The 18,932-nt window shown below is 29.1% G+C and overlaps 1 protein-coding gene across 3 annotated transcripts in view; it reads left to right on the forward strand.

The window, feature by feature from the left end:
• Positions 1–16,041, forward strand: part of LOC107436458 (proton-coupled folate transporter) — a 108,643-nt gene extending 92,602 nt beyond the window's left edge. Inside the window, exons 3-7 of one of the 3 annotated variants that reach the window (XM_071178358.1) lie at positions 5,253–6,301; positions 9,305–9,544; positions 11,147–11,230; positions 14,389–14,545; positions 15,856–16,041. In XM_071178358.1, the coding sequence (XP_071034459.1) occupies positions 5,335–6,301; positions 9,305–9,544; positions 11,147–11,230; positions 14,389–14,545; positions 15,856–15,922 (1,515 nt within the window). In that variant the 5' untranslated portion in view covers positions 5,253–5,334 and the 3' untranslated portion in view covers positions 15,923–16,041. Of the gene's footprint in view, positions 1–5,252; positions 6,302–9,304; positions 9,545–11,146; positions 11,231–14,388; positions 14,546–15,855 lie in introns of those variants that run through there. The other 2 variants (XM_071178359.1, XM_016048193.3) reach the window with 2 other exon arrangements.
• The last annotated feature ends 2,891 nt before the right edge of the window (positions 16,042–18,932 follow it).

Here is an 18,932-nt window from a genome sequence, read left to right on the forward strand (position 1 = left end):
AAATTTTACTAGTATATATTACTAAAATTAATTAGCCATCATTGGCGTCATTAATAATAATAAGGCGATTTTTTTTGGTTATAATATACGAATGAGTACCTTTTCACCATTTAGCTTTTTAATACTAAACCTTTTTTTATTTCAATTTGTACTCAATACCATAATTAGTTATAGGTCCATCCTATCTTCGGGCGCATTTTTACCTAGGATCAGGTTAAGGTACATACAAATATTCTGCTTAATTTATATTGTTATATTTTGCAAATAACAAATAAGAGGCCGACACAGATATAATATTTAGAACAGGTTGTTTTGTGAAGGATCTATTTTAATACTGTAAAGTAGGAAAGGCATCTAAAATTATTCAAATTTATGCAACAAAACATTTGTACAAGAAATTATTCGAGAGTATTCAAAAATATCGCTGTGTTTTTGATATTATTTTCCCTTTGTAATTCTTTGTTAGTTCTAATCTGGTTATTCGCGACTGATTCATATTTATTTAGTGTTTTCTGATTGATCATGTGCATTCTTGTGTCGACAGCTGTATGTCNTTAGGTCCGTGGTGTCTTCAGGCGTATTTTTACCAATGTTCCGGTAATTAAGGTACATACATATAAATATTCTGCTTAATTCATATTGATATATTTCACTAGTACCTATTACTAAAATTAATTAGCCATCATTAGCGTTATTAATAATAATAAGGCGATTTTTTATGGTTATAATATACGAATGAGTACCTTTTAACCTTTTAGCTTTTTAATGCAAAACTTTTTTTAACTTCAATTTGTACCTATTACCATAATTTGTTAAGCAGTTAGGTCCGTGGTGTCTTCAGGCGTATTTTTACCTTGGATCCGATTAGTATACATATAAATATTCTACTTTATTTATATTGATATATTTCACTAATACCTATTGCTAAAATTAATTAGCTATCATTGACGTCATTAATAATAATAAGGCGATTTTTTATGGTTATAATAAACGAAGGAGTACCTTTTCACCATTTAGCTTTTTAATACTAAACCTTTTTTATTTCAATTTGTACTTAATACCATAATTAGTTAAGCAGTTAGGTCCATCCTGTCTTCGGGCATATTTTTACCTAGGATCAGGTTAAGGTACATACATATAAATATTCTGCTTAATTTATATTGTTATATTTTGCAAACAACAAATAAGAGGCCGACACAGATATAATATTTAGAGCAGGTTGTTTTGTGATGGATCTATTTTAATACTGTAAAGTGGGAAAGGTGTTTAAAATTATTCAAATTTACGCAGCAAAACATTTGTACAAGAAATTATTCGAGAGTATTCAAAAATATTGCTGTGTTTTTGATATTATTTTCCCTTTGTAATTCTTTGTTAGTTCTAATCTGGTTATTCGCGACTGATTCATATTTATTTAGTGTTTTCTGATTGATCATGTGCATTCTTGTGTCGACAGCTGTATGTCGCTGTTTCTATAGAACAGTTTTTTTTCTTCTCTCATTTGACTATTTAAGAAAATACACGGATCACCGCTTTTTCAGCACGTGTGAAAAATTTAAATAAACGTTTTTCTTTCTGTTTGCTACATGCTATCAGTTTTTTTTTTAAACAGTTAGTTATTATTCTGATGATTTTCAAGAAATTTTGAGCCGACGTTTGTTAATGAAGAGCATACACAATTCTATGGTTAATAAGAAAAAGATTTATGGTACCTGGTCTGATGCGCGCCAACGAGATTATTAAAAGTAAGACAATTTTTAGATAAAAAACTAGATTAGTTTACTTTTACTGTAAATTTTAGTGCAAAGTTGATAAAGTTTTTTTTAATCTGTATTTTATCCGAGTAAAATATTGTTCATAAGTCAGCGGTTTTCAAATGCTGTTCCGCGGAACCCTAGAGTTCCGTGGAAAAGCTTAAGGGGTTCCGAGAGTTGCAGTTAACTCTCAATAACTTAACAGTTTCAAAAATTTTTTGAAAACTTTTTTGAAACCTGAAATGACATTTAGATTTAATCAATAATGACTATTTACTTTTCTTTCAGTTGCATATTCACAATTATTTTTAATAAAATAACAATAAAAAAAGGCAAGTTTTTTTTTTATAAAAAAAAATAGCTTATTCATTATTTATTCAATATAGTTTATTGAATAAATTATGAAGAGCAGATTCATTTGTGAAAAATCGCCATAGAATTTTCTACTGCTCTATTAAAATTAATATAAAATAACTGAATTCGTTAAAAAAATATGTTTTCTTAATTACGTTTCAAACGTTTATTGCTCCTGTTTTTCTTTATTCTTCTTCAACAGATTCTTTATTTCAACATATATATAGAATATTCTTTATTTCAACAACATAGAATATTCTTTATTTCAACATATGTATATTGTACCGTGAATGACCAAAATCAAGAGAATGTCGACCTTCACCGGTGAATGTCAACAATCGTATAACCGCTGTGGTGAATGTCCGATATATTTGTTATATCAGATTTAATATTAATTTATTCGTTGATATTTTAATATCCACGGAGGATAGGTTAGAAGAAACATTAGTGTTCCAAAGGGCGCTGAGTCCATGTCCGAGAGTTCGTGGGTTCAAACCTCGCCGGTCGAAGTTTCCCCGTGTAGTAAAATGGTGTCTGATGCACGTTTAATCTGTCGAGTCGCAAAGTCCTCCATGTTCCCATAACAAATCAATACGTCTGGAAGTACTGAAGTGGAGATTGATCCTTCTCTGATTCAGATCTAAATTACGATCTGTGGATGAATGAATGGATCCGCCCTATAAACGGGCGTGACGTATGGGTGTGGCAGAAGTCGAATGTTTGGCCATAGATGGCAGCGCCACTGGAAAACAAGAACAGTTGCACTCCTGCTTTGTTGCGTATGCCTGTTAAGACATGATCCCACAATTATTTTGAAAAAAAAAATGTGGAAAAATTACAGGAATTATTTTTAAAACAAAGATACTGCTCTTTAATGAAATAAAATAATTGCACATTCGTTATTTTTTTTCTATGTTTTAATGGTTATTTTGGCTGATAAAATAATTGGCCATAATCAGAATTGAAAACTTAATACGTTTTAAACAAGCAAATAAATATTTTTTATTTATTATTTTTTAAAATAAAAAAAATCAGTGTATTGAATGTCGCGAATAATATGCAATAATATTGGTGTCCTTAACATAAAAATAAAAATACACTTTTATAAAAAAAAAGTGGACTCAATAAAATGTTGATCTTTTAATTACATTCGAAGTTTTCTATTTTTATAAAATATTATTTAGTAAGACAAAATTTCTTTCATAATTAAATGTAAAATTTAATGATTTTAAGGCTACGACAAATTTCTAACGACGAATGCGGATAACGAACGAAAATATTGACGTTCAAGAATAAGTTTGCATAGCTGCTTCAATAAATAATAGTATTTTTTTCCTTTGTCGAAAATTTCAGTCTTAGTCGAAACCTTTAAAGGCATTTTAATGGAGTACTTACGTTATGTGTTATTTCTAAATGTATGTAAGCAATTTTGACTTTTAATAATGTAATGTTTTTATGTTTTGCTTTTTTTAATTACACAACGTTGCTTACTAAAATTAACAAATATTTGCTTTAAGTAATTAGCGTTGTTTCTAAGACCAAATTAATTTTCTTTATATTTCTGTGCTTATATTTACATATCTTACGCTGAGAAAAATGTTGTGGTCAAAACTACGTAAAATTTACCGTGTTTCTGGTTACATGGTAACATCAAAAAGCTCGATAATTTTTACTGAAGCGCTTTGGTAATGATTTTGGTAAGGTTAACAATAAAATATGGTTTTATAACGTGATAAAATTTGATAAATGTTATAAAATTTGTAATTTCTTCTTGATATCTTATAGCATTTTATAAAAACTATTTATTAGGATAAATTTACTTTTTTGTTTTGTAAACTTTACCAAATGTCTGATAATAAGAGCTATAACTTTGAAAATCAGAATCTCCGGAAAACCATTAAAGTATGAAGAGAAAAATTGCTAAATGAAAGGTTTAAATACCGTGTATTTTGGTATTACTCACTAGAATTATTATTATTGTTTTTATTTTTAAAAGAAATGTCATTACAGTACAGTACTTTTAGCAGAATTTTTTCTCTCCTCATATACAAATAAAATGTAATAGATTAGGTATAAATATTTGCATATAGCTTTTCCTTTTTGCCGAAAGATTGTTAACTATACAATTGACTATACAATATATTGATATCTCAAAACATATTTTCTAATTTTTGTGTAAACCTTTTTCATTAATATCAACAGCATTTATTTATGAAACGTAATTATTTATTAATAATAATAGTGTGATCTTGAATAATTAATTAAATAATTTTATCGTATAGTTACTTATATTCATGTAAATTTAAAATCAATGACATGTTGTATGCTCAAGATTTGAAATTTTTTTGATACCAAAATATAAATATATACTGAACTTCATTTCATTTAGTTATAGAAAAATGGATGTTTAAAAATTAATATTTTGAATTTTTTTATTTTATCCTTTATATGATTAATTTGTAATTGATGTCTTAAATTTTGGAAAGTATTGTTTAAACGTCTTTACACTTTATTGTCTGCCTCAGTTTTTCAATATTTAAATTGTTTGCTAATTTTTTCCCTTATACTCACCAAGTTTGCTAATTCTATTAAAAAGTATCAAACTTATTATTCTAAAACACTCTTACATTTTTAAATAATTCAAATTCTAAAGCATTTTAAGAGCTTGTAGCAACATAATGTTAAGACCATTTGTAAAGTTATCATGATAAGTTTTTTTTATATATAAATTTTTATGCGCAATTTCTAAATTGTGAAAGAACTCTAGTATTACTAGAAAATCTACAAGAAACTAGGCTTACATTAACTTCTATAGTAACGTTGCTGCATTAAACTTAGTAAACATTGCATAGACATGTATTTACGGGAATCATTCTACTAGAAATTTGTGTCCCTTAAAGTATAATTCACTAAATTCTTTATTGTTTTAACACATCTTTTCAAAATAGTTTATCGTAAACTAGTTTATTGTATCTTTGTTGCAATATTTTATTACAAAAACAGTTTCTTCATGAAATTTATCTTATTTTTTTTTTAAATGGAATCTTGTCTTTATTTTATAACTTTGAATCACAACATCTTGAAAAATGTTTTTTTTTTCGAGATTTTTGATTGCATTTTTTTTATTTTTTGTTTAACTTTTAGGCATATTTTGTGTGTGAAGCAACCAGAATTACCGTTTCCTAAAACTGCTTAAAAAGACGAGTCTACTGATTCATAAACAAGCATGGGAAAATGTGACAGTGTCGAGAATTCCCATGAAAAACTCTCTGAAAATAACCGTTCATTGAACAATGGAGAAGACTTGACACACTATGGCAGTACAGATCAACAAACACTCATACCCCCTGCAAATGCAAAGCACGTCAAATACTGCAGAATCCTTTCTTCATTACGAATTGAACCTGTCATGTTTTTGTTCATGTTTTCATTCATATTGAACACAACCTGTTTAACAAACTTAATGATGGACAAAGGTTGTTTGTACTATTTAAACTATTCTAAACACATTTGTGATAACCTGCACAACAAGACATTCAAAAACGAAAGTGATAACGTAGAGATATTAGCTAACACATACAACCTGTACTTGAACATGCTAGCTCCTATAGGAGCATTTGTTGTGATATTCTTAGCACCCTGGAGTGACAAGCATGGTCGAAATCCTCTTCTGATATCTGCTTTGACTGGCTTTCTTCTGAACGATATCGGAATAATATTATGCACGATTTACTTTGACTCACCCTTATATTTCATACTCATTTCAAACTTGCCCACCCAAATCAGCGGGGGATTCATTAGTGTCATGACTTGTATTTATAGTCACGTATCGGAAGTATCCACTACAGAATTGAGGTCGATGAAGTACACCTCATTGCAAATATCGTTCGGATTGGCAGTGACTCTCGGTGCTTTAGTTGGCGGACAGTTGTATAATTTCTTTGGCTACAAGTGTGTTTTCTCTACGATGGCGGTCGGTCACGTATGTGCCATTCTTTGGGTCGTCTTATTTGTTCCCGAGACACGTGGGCTCGATGTTCGGGTGAGTTTGAGAAGGAAAATAAGAGACTTGACGATATCCCAAAATTTCACGGATGGCTTAAGAACTTGTATAAAGTTTCGTGAGAATCACGGTCGCTTTCAGTTGTGGCTTCTTTTGTTGTCAAGCTGTACTATAGCCTTAACATACGAAGGTAAGTTTTGAAGTGCTTCTTAAATTCTTATGTTGATTTTGCATTTACAAAGTATGTGTATCTTCCCTAGCAGCAAAATAATTTGGGCCTTCATTGGGCCAATATTCAAGAATCTTGGATTTGGAATCTTGGTTCAAAGGGCCTTTATTTTCCGTATCGGCCTTATATAGATTTTTCCGATTCATCCGATATTTTGCAGCCACTTTACAGCCAATATCGGTCCTACATAGAATAGTCAGATTCACTCGATATTTTATATCCATTATTCAGCCAACGTAGGTTCTATATTGGTCATTGTAAACCCTATATAGGCCATTCTAGGACCATTACTAAAACATCTAAACCTGCTAATATCGGTCCCTCGGTGCGTGTTCTTATTGGACCCATATCGAGCTAGTTTTGAACCCAACTGGGGCCAAGGTAAAATTGTTGCTAGGGTTACGTATGTTTGCAAAATTTGCTTGTAGTTTCTAAATATCTTAACGGAATGACATTCAGACCTATTTTATCACTGAAATAAATGCAAACAAAACTATTTAAATCCATATTTATATGACTTTTACACGAAATATGAATAAGTAGCCTTAAACTATAAATCAATTTAATTTAGTATTTGTTTTATTTTAATATCCTTGTTTACCGTGAAAAATTGCTCTCAAAAACTATAACTGTGTGTAGTTGTCCTACTGGTAGTAGTAATCCTAATGACACTCTTGAAATATTGTACATTTAATCAATATAACAGTATTTAAAACATATCGCTGGTTCAAAACTAAAACGACACATCTGCAAACGTATTATGCTTGCAGATGAGTCGNGCGGTCGGTCACGTATGTGCCATTCTTTGGGTCGTCTTATTTGTTCCCGAGACACGTGGGCTCGATGTTCGGGTGAGTTTGAGAAGGAAAATAAGAGACTTGACGATATCCCAAAATTTCACGGATGGCTTAAGAACTTGTATAAAGTTTCGTGAGAATCACGGTCGCTTTCAGTTGTGGCTTCTTTTGTTGTCAAGCTGTACTATAGCCTTAACATACGAAGGTAAGCTTTGAAATACTTCTTAAATTATGTTGATTTTGCATTTACAAAGTATGTGTATCTTTCCTAGCAGCAAAATAATTTGGGTCTTCGTTGGGCCAATATTCATGAATCTTGGCTCAGGTAAGGTTTCAAAGGGCCTTCATTTTCCGATATTGGTCCTATATAGAATTTTCGGATTCACCCGATATTTTACAACCAATATAGATCCTATATAGAATTGTCAGATTCACTCGATATTTTATATCCATTATTTAGCCAACGTAGGTTCTATAATAGCCAATGTAGGCCCTATATAGGCCATTCTAGGACCAATATTAAAAAATCTAGACCTACCAATATTGGTCCCTCGGTGCGTGTTCTTATAGGACGCATATCGAGCCAGTTTTATACCCAACTGGGGCCAAGGTAAAATTGTTGCTAGGGTTACTTATGTTTGCAAAATTTGCTTGTAGTTTCTAAACATCTTAACGGAATAACGTACAAACCTATTTTACCACTGAAATAAATGAAATCTAAACTATTTTAATCTGTATTTATAGGATTTTTACATGAAATATGAATAATTAGCCCTAAACTATAAATCGATTGAATTTTGTATTTGTTTTATTTCGATGCCCTTGTTGACCGGAAAAAATTGCTCTCAAAAACTGTAAGTGTGTGTAATTGTCCTAATGGTAGTAGATGGTAATGACACTCTTGAAATATTGTACATTTAATCAATATAGTAGTATTTAAAGCATATGATGATAAGCTTAGATTAAGTACTGGCATACCGAATCAATGGCAAAATGTTAGTTTTAGCTTTTTTGAATATACTTATAAATCTTCTACTTTTATATAGTTTTTTTTAATAATAGGCATAAAAAACTTCATCTATTTGCATCGTTAACAAAGAACAATAAAATGATTAAAGTTACAAATACAATTTCCAATCTTGTTTAATACTTTGTATAAAATATAAAAAAATGATTGTTTTTGATTAACTTTTCGAAAATATATGTTATAAGTTTACTATAACAAGATTTCCTTAGAGAATTATTTATTAATTGTTTATAGTTGTTTTCCTTGTATATAATCGGGGAGAATAATTTCGGCAGTAAAGTAAAGCTAAATTTGTACTTACAAATTTGGGCACATCATGAGTTTTGAGAACTGCATAGCAACCCTTAGTCAAAAATGAATTAATACGATTCCCGATATTGGGCTGACTACTCGTGAGCAATGGGACCAGGACTTTTATTTATAATTTTGTATTTTTTTTATAATTTTTGTCTAAAATTGCCAAATATTATCATTTTTACCGTAGTTCATTCATTTAGTGAACAACTTGAGCTTGCCAAATCAGTAAATTACGATAAAATAGCTACTTCTGAACCAATTTGGATAATATATTAGAAAAACATAAAATTGAGGTATTTAAGATAAATGAAAATATCGGTTTAAATGCGCACGATTAGCTAATCCATAATAGGAAAGCCTTTTAGTAGCGTTCTGTGACATAACCGGCCATGAGTTGTATGTAATCTTAACTCTTATCCTGTACTTGACTTCCTATCCCCTTGACTTGACTTCCCTTTTTATCTGAGGCTCTGAATCTCTTAGTATTTTGTTTTAATTGCAGAACATATTATTTTCCTTTCTGTTTATCTAAGAAGACCGAATTGTATACAAATTAGTTGACTTATTTTCCAGTGAAAATTTCGTTCGCTATTTTGGAACTTTTGCTTATGCCTTTTGACTCTTAAGTAAGCACAGTAAAAAAAAATAGAAACGGCTATCGATTTGTATAAAATCTTTCCCCATCTTTATTTGTTTTCTGACGCAGTTGAAAATTATGTAACAAAAAATTACAAAATTTATCTTTAGAATGTATATTTAACACGAATTTTAGTTCCATTTAGTACCTCGTTAGATGTTAAATATTTTTTTTAAAGAAAATAATAATTTTTTTGTCCTTTCTAGTTTACACTAACATTGCTTATGTCTATACTCATCATATGTATAAATGGAATCCAACCATTTATTCTGAATATTGGGCAGCCTTCAGTTTTACAGAAATGATTGTCTTCCTGGTTTGCTCATCTGTTTTTATTAAAGTATTTAAATTTAGTGATCCTCTCATCGGCATCATAGGATCGGTGTCTATCATCGGCAAAAATGTATTTTTGGCATTCGCTTATGAGCTCTGGCTGTTCTATATCAGTAAGTAGTGCAATTTACTCTTTGAACTTTGTTTTGAAATTTTACAACTGTATGCTAATGATTAGATTTTCACAAAAGAAGTGCAAATCTTAGTGGTTCCAACGGATGGTATCAATTAAGATTTATTAAACTATTAATTAAAGTATAGAATCAGATTCACAAATGTGCATTTTCTTAATATACATATCTTTCCTTCGACGTGAGGCGAAAGAGTGATCCAAAGTTTGGATGTTAATGTTAAGTAATTACATTGTTTGTGTGTTTAGCCATATCAAGGAAGATGTATCTTTAACTTTTTACTTCTTAAGAACTAATCGACTGACCCTTCAGATTTCAGAATTTGTCATTTAAAATTACGTAAAGTGGTGAAAAAAATTTATATTTCAAAAATTCATATGTTTTTAGCTTCTTATAATAAATGATAAAAATTAATAAATAATTTTTTTTCTCATGAAGTTCTCTTTAGATAAACACGTTTTACAATCGGTGTGAAAAGTTTTTGTTCGTTTCATTAGTTTTCTAGGTATAGTCAAATAAGCAAAAAGTAAAATTACTTCAAATGAACTAATTATTTCATGTTAACTATTGATTAAGTTATAAAATCAGGCATAGAACGTACTTTCTTTAAATAACCATAAACATATCATCTATTTTCTATTTTTCTAAGAAACGTTGAATGTCAGAATACAAACTACTGAACTACTACTACAGAATAGTCCACTATACTTCACAAACTACTGCAACAAGGCTATTTGTAGAGAGCAATACTTTTAACATCACCATAGAGTGCAAACGATAATTTCTATCACGTTTCTATTTTTTAACTGAAATAAAAAAAAACTTTTTTTTTGAAGTTACGCTAATTTGTTTGAAATATGAAATGTTAATAATGAAATATTATTTAATGAAATATTAAAATATACTTGTTTTTAATTCGTAGTGTTTAAAAGTCGAATGATTTGCTACAGATTAACAGCTTTGATTGTTAATGATTTGCTACAGATGATTTAAATTTTGTTTTCTAGGGTTAAATTATAAAAATATAGTGGAGTGGCCTGAGTCCAATAGTCTAGGCAGGAGAGCAATCAAATGTTTAGACTTCTTAATGATAATTTCACTTTTTACGCTTTTCTCCATATCTTTAAAAATATTGATGCGAATCAAAGATTTTTACAAATAATTATAAAATTAGATTATCTTAAGATAAAAAAATCCTCAATAATTATTTAATTTTATTTTATTTAATATGCATCAAAGTGGAATACCTTTAGTATTATTCGGCGATGTGGACTTATGATAGTAATTATGGGGTTAAATGTTTTGTTTTTGCTGGGTTTATAAAAATATAAGATGTATGCTGTATGAATAAAAAAAAGTAATGTAAAATAATGCAATGAAAAATCAAAACTGATGTTCTAAAAATTAAATCCTTATGTATAGTAGAGGTATAAGAAATTAAAATTTCTTTTTTCTACTTGGTGAGTATCTTCAACACTTTAAACTTTTTTCTCAACCTTGTTTCAAATTCCATATGTTTGTACTGATCTGTATAAACTTCTTGTTAATCATTACAATTTACTATTTTTTCTTAATATTTTCTAGGCAATATTTTTGGCTTTTTAAATGGAATGGGCAATTTAGCTGTGAGGTCCCTAATATCAAAAATCGTACCAGAAAATGAACTGGGTAAGTTAATTTACAATACTTTTTGTGTTATTTATTGACCTTTGAAGGCAAATGTCACTGTAATTTTTAATATTAAATCTGCTCAAATTATGATTTTTGAAGATTGATTGATCTTAGAAATATTGTTAAAATTAAATAGCTAGAAACTTTTAAAAGATATGTTTTCCAGATTGATATTTTTAAAAATTAATCAGCGTAAAGAGGAGTAATTTAATCATGTAATTATCATTTCATTTATCTAAACTTTGAATAGATATTCTGGGGAAATATATTTTTGATGAAATGTTTTTAGTCAACCTGTTTAGTTTAATGTTGCTTTTATTACCTGAATTGTGTATAGTTTTTAAATCATTGATCTTCACTATTAATAAATATTAGTTTATTGGTTGTTTGGTGTAATAATCGGTAATTGTATTTAATCATTATAGAATATTACCGAATACATATGATTAATGCGAAGCAATTTTTACAATTTTCTGAAGTTTGTCGTAATAATTTTGCACTGAGATAAAAATTATGGTTAAAACTACTAGAATATGTTAAAATTTATCGTGCTTCTAGCTCTGTTGGAACAACAAAAAGCACGTTAATTTTTAACGAAGAGCTTTGTTAATGACTTTAAAATTAACAATAAAATATGGTTTTACGTTTGTTAGTAAATGTGAATAAATTTGTTAATTTTTTCATGATATCTCAGAGCGTGGCATAAAAATTATTTATTCGGTTACACTTAATTTTTAGTTTTGTATTTTTTCTTAATGGGTGGTAATAAGAACTATAATTTTGGAACTAGAAATTCCAGCAAACAGGTAACGTATGAACGGAAAATATATACATACATAATTATATATATATATATACCAGGAACGTCATTAACTTAAAAGTACGGTAATTTACCAAGATTTTTTTCTCCTTGTAATTGTTTATAACCAACAACAGAGTTATTGTTTAAAAAAGGCCCAACTCATTAATTAATATGAATAATCATTTTAATTGTTTTTAGGAATAATGCTTACTAATTATATCATTAGAAATCAAGTTATATCCTTGTAATTTTATGAATTAGATGAATGAAGTTAATTTTATTAGTCATTTTAGTTAAATTTTATTAAAAGTGACCGGCTAAAATAAATTTGGAAATTATTCTTTATTAATCAATGTTTTACCAGCTTGCTATTTCGCCTATTGTATTTATGACATTAAGTATACTAAATCAATTTATCAATATGAGATAACTGATAATAGTAACCATTAATTTTGATTACTATGTACACTAACGAGTTGTTGTATGTGCTATTTAATCTATAACTTTAAACATTTAGTTTGAAACTTTTATTTTTTTCTTTCAGTTTTTTTAATCAAAAACTTTCTTTCACGATTAGAAATCCGCTTGAATATTGGATTTGCCACTGTCTGTTGTTTATTTGTTTACATAAAAATGATACTTTTATTTTATGTTCTAAGCAATGTAATTTTTACTAAACCTTGAATATGTTGTGAAATGTGTTTATGTTCCCGAGAGAAAATAAGATCTAATGTTTTGAGAAAAATTTGTTATCTCTCTCTCTGAGATAAGTTACATATTTGCTTTAATCATAAAATATATTTTGAAAAAAAAAAGAGTTTCTTTTTTTAAAGATATTCTACTAATTTCTTGAGTATTTTCAATTTAAAAAGTAAAAGAAAACTAAACTCTATCTTTGTAACTAAAAACTATATTAATAACTAAATAAAAAAAACAATTACGAGTTTTTTTAATATTTAAATGCATTAACTTACTAAGTCTACTATCTTAGCTTATCATTTATTTAATGCGTGATAAATCTGACATTTATCTGTAGTTAGGAATTTTTATGCTATTTATAGTTCTTAATTACATACGTCTGTTTTTTACGCATTATCTTCAGTACTTTGTCATAATTCAAACGTAAGAGATATTGAGACACATTGTTGCATTTTAAAAGACTAATGAACAATAATAATTTAATATCTATCAATTACAATAGTTTGAACAGTTTTTTTTGTTGCACTTATAGGAATGATTGATTCGGATGTAGGTATTTCAAATCTGAAATGAGTTTTGCTCCTACAGCTAGAGTTTTTTTTTGTCGAAATGTACAGCTTTGAAAACGCTGTATGAAATAGGAGAGGAGCACAAGAAAGTTGCGTCAGACTTCTAGTGGAGTTAGGACACATCATCGGGATTTAATTTGCTTAGGAACCAATGCCTGGTAATTTCCGGGGGCTGAAAGCGCGCTTCCCTATTATGACATTATTCAGAAGAACACGGAAAAACGGATTATAATAGAGAAGAACCCCTAGCGGCGTATAACGACATTTTCGGGTATGGACTTTAAATCAATAATTTTATTATGTGCTTACGATGAACCCTAGCTCTGCTAGAAATTTTTCGCAGCAGTTATGTCATTCCCTGTTATATATAACGTTTTTAAATTTGCACATTCCGACAGAAAATAGACTAAAAATGTCATTTAAGAAAATCTTGAGAGAGAAACCGATTGAAGATTTGAAATCTGCGATACGAGAGTATCTGAGATTTGCTAAAAAAATCTCCTGCAACGGAAAAAAAAATTGTTCCCCAGTGTAATCGTAATACTTCATCTTACATACATGTGTCTTAACATTACCAACTCTTCCCTACCCCCAAAAATAACATTCATTATTTAAAATAAGGTCAAGTTATTTTTAAAAGACCTGTGTATGGAGTATTTTTTTAAAAACAATATGTTTGGGGCAAAAAAAACAACAAAAAAAAACTACAACTCGTTTCGTTATTTGTTCTTTGGTGCCTCTAAAAGGTAGGTTTATCAATATTCTTATCTTTACAAGACGCTATCTTCCACATGGTAGCAAGGCAAAGAATTTCTTCTAAAAGGAATTTCCCTGAACACCGTAGAGTATTCCTCAATAAACTGAGTACCAGAAAAGCTCATGCGTATGTAACTTAATTATGTATGTTGTGCTATAAAGGTAATGCAAAGTGCACAGAATATCCATTGTTATTATTCATAAACATAATCTGAATTTCATGTGACTAAAATATAATTTTTTAACGGTAATATTTTTAGGTTACTTAATGTGTGTATAGTTTTTGGTGTACTTTTTGTGAAAGTTGACCATAAAATTTCTTTTTGCAGGACGAGTCTTTTCATTTTTGGCAACATGTGAATCAATCGTGCCTTTATTGGGAAGTCTTGTAATCGCCAAAATTTTCAATGCTACTATTAAAATCTTTCCAGGAGCATGTTATCTTTCTGCAACAGTTTTCTTACTACTTCCTTTAGGAACTTTCTTGTGAGTAAATTAATATAGTTTTAAAAGCTTTCGCTACATGGGTTGAGTAGAAAATATTTATCATTCCATCGTTTTGGTGTATCATAATTTATTGGGAATATAATGTGTACTTTTGCCACTCTTTCATCTACACTGGTTCTGCAGTAGTCAAATTGACTGAAAATTTAAATCCAGTGATTAGTAATCGTGATTTAAATTTGCATTATACTAGTTTTAAAAAATTAACTTTAATTAATTAATAAAAATTAATTAAATGGTTGGTACAGCTACTCAAATTGCTCCAAAACGAAATTTATGCTCCATCCCGCTCTAAAATACTGTTTTACCCCCAAATTTACTCCAAGCTGCAATAAATTTCATTGAGCAAAACAACACTAATTTGGGCGAATTTGGATTTAAATTTGAAAATCAGTTTTATTGTTCCAAAACCGCAACCAATTATCGTTTCTCACCTAAATGTGGATAAAATGCATAAGTGCAAAAAACAAATGGAAGTGGTCGATAAGAATAATTGTAAAACATAAAATTACTATGAAATCAGGCGGGTCAAAACATAGCAAGGTGGATGTTAAGTCTGCTTTATCTGAAAGTTCTCTTGTTGGTTATGTTGTGGGGTTGTCAGCTCAGGCACTGTCCATGTCGTCTGATCAGGGTCAGAATTATGTTTGATTCCCAATACGGCCGTTAAAAGATAGGGCCATAAAAAACGGAACTAGGTGCTTCTTCATGATTGGGTGATGTGTGTGATTGAAGTGCTTGGGACAATAAAATAATAAATCAAGTTTAAAATAATAAATCTTTTTTAAAAGCGATCATAGTAAAAAACACTCAATACCCACAATTGGCAATTACATAGTGCGGTCCCATTTAGGGTGAATTTCGTACACTAGTAAAGTATCAATCTGGAAATAATGATAAGGGACAGTTAAAGCATACGCTTATATGGAACAAAAAAAAACCTTGAATGCATGCTTTAAAAACGTTTTTTCTAATAATGGAAAAAAAATTATTCAACATTGTAGAAATGTTGAAAAGATTTGAAACCATAAGTTTGGAATATTTGTTTATTATATTTTAATTTGCAGTTATTAGCATCATTGCAATAAAAACGTTAAACATATGCTTCAAACACATTTTTATCGAAGAACAGAAACATTCAATGTTGCAGAAACGTTAAAGATGTACGGAATATTTTTATTTATCCATTATGTTTCAAAATGTTCACATCATTATAAAGTTTCGTGTCAAAAATGTTCTCGACTATTTTTATACGTAACTGTGTCTTAATTCCATTTTTTTCTTATTTTCAGATATCAATTCAAAAAGGAAAGGAGCAATTTGCCAAAACATGAAACTTTTTCTGATAAAGAATTTTAGATGTCCCGTATTTATCTTTTTATTTCTGTGTTATTTTTGTATTCATATACTTTATAGGTTATTTACACTTTCATTTGTTAATTCAGCCTTTTTATTAATAATAAAAAGTTGTACATTTTCTTGTTTGTTTTGTTTGACATTTTCTCGTTGGGTTACCAACTGAGTTCGCAACGTTTCTTTTAAGTTTTAACACTCCACATCAGGGTTCCCAGGGTCCTTGTGAATTTTAAAAAATGGTAAGAAAAATAAAACAAATTTTGATATTTTAATTTCTGTGTAGCCACCACTTAAAATTGTTTTTAAATAATACATATATATGCATGAAAATTCCAGCACTTAACGATAAAAAGGTATATAAAATAAAAAAAATATATTGTAGCATCATCCTACATTTACTACCACTTTCAAAATTTTTCAAGGACCGCGGGAACCCTGCACTTATCATTAAATATTTTTGGCGTTATGTTTTTGAACATTCGAAAGAAGATGTTTTGTTCTACCGGAATTTATGATTTTTTTGTTGAGGTTAATTTATTTTAATTATCAGATCATTAAAATGGAATGTAAAGTTGAGAAAAATAATCATTTTCGATACCTCCTTCGAATTTGACTATGGCGTTCCACTTTCTGGACGTCCAGTTAAGTTCTATGAAGAGTGATAAAACCAAACCTTTCGCATGAAAATTCGTGTGCAACAACACAAAAACGGAATGCTTTCACACTTAAAACATTTTCTTGTTTAAAATAAAAGCTTTAACTTAATAGTCATTCCAATATTTAGAGCAACTATTATAATTCAGAGTGCTCTCCAGACAATTAAAAAATGTATTTCAATTTTTTTAAAAATTTATTTTATTTATGTATGCTTAATTTTTATTGAATTAATGACTCAAGAAAATAGAAGATCCTACAGATTTCTTGCAAATTCTGTAGAATTTATCTCCGAAATTTTAAATTATTGAAGGCGTCTGGAAATAAGCAATGTATTGTATAAAGACAATGAAGAAAAATTAAATTTATCAACTATCTTTTAATGGCATTTTACGGTTTTCTAAGTTTTTTACATGTAAATATTTATAATTTGAAATATAGGACAAGTCCTTTGCTGATATTTCAAATACAGCTTATACACCTATAAATAAGCTGTAAATACAGCTTATAAAAAATCTAAATCTTATTTTATGCAATTAAATGTTCTAAGCTATTTTTGCTGCTTATAAAAATAATTATTGAAGCATTAATTAAATGTTTTGTTTTGCATAAAATTCATAAGTATTTCACATTTTTTAAAGCATGTTTAGAATTATAATAACCAAACCAAAACAACTAAAACGCCTGATTTAAAATCTTATGTTTTTGGTTATACAGTGCACTCCCGATTATCCGGGTTAATCACCGGGACAGGTCGCACGGATAATCGAAAAACACGGATAATCCGAAAACTCCTTTTATTAAAGAAAAATTCTATATCTGTACAAAAAATATAAAAATTACTGACATTTGCATGCATAACATCAAACTAGGAATTTTCCTTCTTAAAAATGTGTAATGCGTCTTCGCCATATATCGATACACATATTTTACGAACTGCAGTAATGTCACCGTAATCAAATCCTCCCAAATAATCTAATAAAGTTTCCACAGAGCAGCAGAATGAGAAATTGTATTTCATTCATTTACTACATCTTCAGCATCAGTCACTATCATCACTATTTGATTTAATAACATAACGATGTCTTCATCAGTCAAATACTGGAAGCTGGGCTCACATGCATCCCTTTGAAACCAATCTTCTAAATTTTCTTCATAAAGAATTTCGAAACCTTAGATTTCTTTTGCTTGTTCGAGAATACTGTTATCATATTTTTCTTGAACATCTGAAGAGGATTGTTCATCAAACGGTATCATCTTTCTCCACGATCGTGATAACGTAGACAATTTTCCATATCATCCAGAACGTAGTGTCCAAAAGTTGGGATGAGGAACAAAATAAGTCGATGCGAGCGAGTTGCTAGAGAAGTGTCCCTTATCACCCCATACTTGCCAAATGTTAACTTCAAACCCACGACAAGAAAATGCTTTTCGTCGTGGACTCCAGATGGCAATGTTTATCTTTTTTTTTTCAAGATGCGTATCACCAAACAGTTCGTAAATGAAATGAGCTAGTCGGTAATGCATTCGCTTAAAATCTTCAGAATAATCAAAAAATAGTTTTCTAAATGCAATGGCATCAATCAGTATTCTCGAAGATTAGAGATAACAAGCTTCTCGATGTAGATTATAATGCTGCTTATTAGGAGAAAGCACGTGCCCTTCAGTGTATATTTTTTAATTACAGAATATTTTAAAAGTTATTTTCTTAAAACTTCACTAAGTTATTCCTGATTTGTTAAAAATTAATAACATCAGACAATTCATCAAAAGTTAATAGAATAATTTCATGTTTATAACATTTATATAAATGGTTTTATAAAAATGTTAATTTTTTTAGATTATAACTTATTTTAATATAATAACAACATTTTAATAACAACGTACCGGTCACATTTATCATTGTTTTAAAATCAATGCTCGACAGCGAAGTCCCAAATGAAAATTCATTCAAAATTACGAACCGGAGTTCGAAATTGAAGTGTTTTTTTTTCTATAAAATAATCGTCTGCCGCTCATAATTTGCTAATTAATTTCGGGTGATTAAACCGTAGTCGTATCGGGTCTTCAACTAATTATAAAAAATGAATAACATAAAATTCATTTAAAAGATTCTATTTATGTTATTCTTTTTTATAATTTATTAAAATTTTAAAATTAAAAACGATTCAATCACATCCTTTCAAATAAGTAAATAATGAACTGCAGACGATTCTTTGGTAGAAAAAAAACTTCAATTTCAAACTCCGTACGTACGTATTTCAAACTAGTACCATGTGCTATGCTAATTTCAGGCGCCAAATTACGATGCTAATACCATTCCAATATTCACAAACATGCCAAAATATTATATTAACCT

This window comes from Parasteatoda tepidariorum, chromosome 3 (genome assembly GCF_043381705.1).
Source record: "Parasteatoda tepidariorum isolate YZ-2023 chromosome 3, CAS_Ptep_4.0, whole genome shotgun sequence".
Taxonomy (NCBI): domain Eukaryota; kingdom Metazoa; phylum Arthropoda; class Arachnida; order Araneae; family Theridiidae; genus Parasteatoda; species Parasteatoda tepidariorum.